Raw genomic sequence first — 4,995 nt, forward strand, 5'->3', positions numbered from 1 at the left:
CTACATCATCTTAATTTTACCTGATACATCACTTTCCACTGCAATGATCAGTAAATTACTCAGCCGTTCATTCAACGCTCCGTTGTTAGCCTTAAATGGATTTTAACTAATTTTAGAGAAGAAAAAAAATCCTTCATTGAAAGTAGTAGTAACAAATAAAGTCATAAGAATATTTATAGTTTAAAGTTCCTTAAAAAGCATTTGGAAGTTAATTTAAAATTTTGGAAATAGAACAAAAGTTATGAATTCCATCATCTCGGTCTTTGTTTGCATGACTTATTAACTTTTTGAAGATGGAAATTCACTTTGAAGATTTTCATAGTTAATTAATTTTAAAATGTCTATAATGGTCAATAAATGTAACTAAATGGGAACTTTTTAAATTAAAATGAATTAAAAATGTATCATTGTGATAATAATTTTTTGGTAGATACACAGTATAGTATTTTTAGAAAATATAAAAATAATTATGTTTTGCAATAATAAAATATAATAATGAATAAACGGCAATCAGGAACCAGCCCATCGGCCTGCTTTTAAAATCAGATAGGGGCATAATTTTCTAATTATAATAATCTAATTTTCATTGGAGTAAATTAAATAAAGGGTTTGATAATGTGACATACCATTTGTTCAGCTAGAACTCTATAATATAAATTCCAAGTAGGAATAGGAAAAGATGGTATTCTTCTAACACCTTCTCTTCTCAACATTCCAATATAATAAGTTTTTAGCCAATCGAGGATTGGTTGTAATGGTGGATAAACTGCTTCTATTTCCACACTTAGCATTTCAAAATAAGCAGCCACGTCTTCTGGCGGGACAAATGCCAACGCCGTTATCATCCGAGCATGTAAATTAAAGTCTGCATCATTTCTGTAGTCTCTAAATGGAGTAATATTATAATAAACATATTGTATATTAAACTATTAAACATATCTCATTTTTATATTTAATTATTTAAAAATGATTTATATATTAATTTGGTAGGTAGGTATGTAAACAAAAATCTAAATTTCATATTTATTTTTAATATTTGACTTATTTAACTTTAAATGCATTTTTATAATTTATAAATATAAAACCTCAACATAGATTTATCATAATATATTCCATTTAAATAAAATAAAACATTTAACTTACACCATTAATCCTACAGCTGCAACTTGTTTTTTCATATTTTGCAAAAGATGAAAAAAACAACCTCTAATTTCTATATTAGGAAATTCAGTTCTAAAAGCATTATGTATTGCAATTTCAAAATCCACAGAAATACTTCCAGCAATTATTCCTGGAGCTAGATTTTTAATTTCCACCAAAAGTCGGTTGTATGTTGCCTGGTTTTTGTTAGGTAAAAGTGCATACAAACATGGATGAACACCACTATTGTGACTGCCTAAGATCACAAATACTTGTGAAAATAGGTTTGGGGCAATCTTAAATGTTCCATCCACAAACCACTCATTGCTTGTCGCTAGTATCTAAATTACAACATATAAAATACAAATAAACAAATTTCTTTTTTAAAATAGCAGTTTTAGTTATTATTATGGTGTAAATTGATGATAAAAAAAAATTCATAATTTACACATAAAATAATATTTTAATTGGCCATTTATTCTGTAATAATTTAAAAACCATATTAAATATGTTAACATTTATACCTCCAATCCTCTTTGGCGACCAAATATAAGGACTCTATTTGCTCCAGGTCCTGTATCACAGAGCAAAAAACTTTCGAATTGCCCAGGTTCCACTTCATATTTTTTATACTCCTCAGGAATTTCTAATTCCATTAATGTTAATGGAGCAACGGGAATTTGTGGACCATTATGCCGCCGAACTCTTCGAACAATATTTTTAAGGTTGTTAACAGAAGTTAACGCTCCTTTTCCAGCAATTGTTAAACCTTCTAAAAAATATATATTATGATGAATCCTTGTATAAAAATTATTTTAAATTAAAACATTGAAAACTGGTAAGATAATCGTATAACTCTACGAGTAACAAAGAAATGTCTTAAAATTCTGAGTTTTTAGTTACAGATATGTAAATTATATACTCATGATGTTTTTAGTAAATAATTGTTTATAAATACTTGACTTGATAAATATCCCCATTTTAGTTTTATGCCTAATTTTTATAATATACTTACCCATATTAAAAGTGTCTGTTGTTTGGGTGAGAGCAATTGGAATAATTAAAATTGTTTAAAATAGGTAGATACAGTTTGAAAAATATTTGGAAAGTAATAAGATGAGAACCTACCTACTTGTTGTAATATATTCTAATAGAAATAGTTTCATATCACTCATTAAAAATAAAATATCTAGGTACTACTAAAACTTTTATTTTTATTAAACTAGAAAAAAAGGTTTTATTTATGTAAAAATTATATTATTTGTATTCTTACAGTTTATTTTATTTTATATTCAGGTTTTGATTTAAAAAATCAAAACCAGTTGTATTATTTTGCATTTAATTTTATAATACTCTAGGCAATACCTACCTATATATATTTTATTATATTTTTTGTTTTTTTTTTTTTTTTTATTAATTATATTTATTATTTTAATTAAAATTCGATTTATTTGAATAAATTACTTTTATATTAAATAATAATTTATAATTGATATATACCTATACATTGATTAATTGCCATAGCTGGTGCCTCCATAGTTTCCAAAGCTCGTTTCTTAATATTAGTGATCGTCGAAGCTATCTATAATATTTAAAAACATACTTTTTTAAAATATTTAAATATAAGACAATCAATAGTAACAACCAACTATTATCTATTATTGATGTTGGGCATATTTAACACTTAAATATTTAACTTACTTCTATTCCGACTGGTGATTCGTCATGGCCACCGTGATCTCCAGTAACTTCAATGACACCATCGCTACTTACCTTAATCCGACCTTTACAATGAATGTCACGTCTACATCTATACAATTTAGTGACGTTACCAGTCCCTAATTTATCAAAAATATATTGATATCCTTCGTGAACAATAATTTGTCGGTTACGATTCGTAATCACTTCCATATTGTTTAAATAAAATATAAAAAGTAAAAAACAAAAAACAGAAAACTCAAATGTGTCTCGTGTCGTGTACAGATGAACAGAGAATGATTGTATTTATTAGAAATTATTCGAACGACTAGGAATTATTTTAAAAATAATACCATTGATTATAAATACTAAGTATTTATAATCAATGATAATACTTAAAAATAGATATTTTTATATAATGTTCACTTCCTCACTCCTTTAGAGTGCTTCTTGGTAGGAACCTATTGTCTACACAATCTTAATATAAGAATATTGTCTACTCACAATTTAGAGTAAAAATAAACATGACATTTTCCAGTTCGATAATAGATAATATTTTAACTCTTACCGGCACGGTGGGATACCATGAAGATTACTGTTTGCCTTCGCGTCAAATAATAATTTCCGAATCCTCTTCAATTACCGATTATGAAGAGTAATTAAATATAAATATATAAATAATTTATAAAGACAAATTTTAAATTTAGATAATCATAATCAAGGCTCGGAACTTTAGGCATTTGCATATTTGTCTAGAAAGTGCATATTGTAATTCTGATTCGATACAAATTCGATTCGTAGTATGTATATTTTAGATGTAGAAATTGTTGTTGCATAATTTTGCATATTTTGTTATTTTTTGTACGAATTCGCATATTTTGGGTTTAAGAACATTAATATTCATATTTCATGGTTTGAACGAAATTTTTTTGAAATTTATTTCAATCTATAACAAAATAATATTAGATATATGACAACCAAAATTCAAAGTTTTATATCATTTGACAAAATTAATTAATTCATCAACGACTATTATTGTATTCAGGTGCGTAGGTAAGGGGGTGGGGTTTGGGGGGTTCAACCCCCCTATTAAAAAATCCCAAACAGTTAATATACTTTACTCATTGTAAACAAATTAACACAACGTAGGAAACGATTAAATTTACTTGTATAATGTTTAATTTAAAAAAATAATATGAAAAGTATTTTATTAATATACGCCTATTTGTATTTGGTTTTTTTCACGTTAGCCTGTCACTAATAATTTAAGTCGAACTCCCCCCCCCCCCATTAATAATCTATACCTACGCGTTTGATTGTATTCAATGTACTCAACAATCTCTATAATACTGAGAACTCATAATAATAGTAACCACTGACCGGTCCGTATTTATTTTTTATATTTATTATATATATATATTACGAAGAGAATCTTTTTAGCGACTTTTTTGTATAAATTGTGTAAAAGTACAATTTTTTATCGCTAAATGAAATATTTAAATAATAAAATATAATATGATTTATATTTTATTGATACTCATTTGCACCTACTACTTGCTGCACGATGGGACATATGCTATCCCATCTATGATAACTTTTTTGTAAAAAAATTTAAAAATTTTTTAACTCTTAATTTATCTTATTTAATAAAACAATATTATGATTTTATAATTGGAACATATTTTTTCTGAAAAAATTGGTTCCTGTGCATCCAAGGTATAAAAATTATTCAGACCCCTGTGCTGGGAAGAGTTAAACAAAAAGAACGGTATGATCTTGAATATACACCTATATTAATATGAAGATAATTGGGAAAAATTAAAACGAACTGTCGAAATAGATTTACGGTAAATGTAACTGGCTGAAAAAAATCTATTTCCACTTAACATAAATAAATCGGTCTGCATGCCAATAATTATAACCCATACACAGCTTCCTGTTGGATATAGCTTTATAATACATTATTGTGGAACTGTTACGACAAATTGCAATTGTTAACCATTATTTAGGAATAACAATAGATTTTAATTTAAAATGATTAGAACATCTACAAAATATTAAAAATAAAATAAGGAACTAAACTGCATTATTCTGTAAAATTCGATTTCTTAATAAATCAATCATAAGACAAATATGGACGATTGTAAACTCGGCTCG

General features: G+C 26.4%; 1 protein-coding gene across 1 annotated transcript; it reads right to left on the reverse strand.

Annotated features, from left to right (window-relative positions):
* LOC112691311 lies at positions 1-3,051 on the reverse strand. The gene is made up of 6 exons (XM_025565478.1): positions 2,842-3,051; positions 2,641-2,722; positions 1,665-1,912; positions 1,144-1,481; positions 627-885; positions 1-90 (listed from the first exon to the last, which is right to left on the reverse strand). Exons 1-6 carry the CDS (start codon positions 3,049-3,051, stop codon positions 1-3), a joined length of 1,227 nt encoding a protein of 408 aa, XP_025421263.1.
* Between the last annotated feature and the right edge of the window lie 1,944 nt (positions 3,052-4,995).

This window comes from Sipha flava, unplaced genomic scaffold (assembly GCF_003268045.1).
Source record: "Sipha flava isolate LNK unplaced genomic scaffold, YSA_version1 596_pilon_pilon, whole genome shotgun sequence".
Taxonomy (NCBI): Eukaryota; Metazoa; Arthropoda; class Insecta; order Hemiptera; family Aphididae; genus Sipha; species Sipha flava.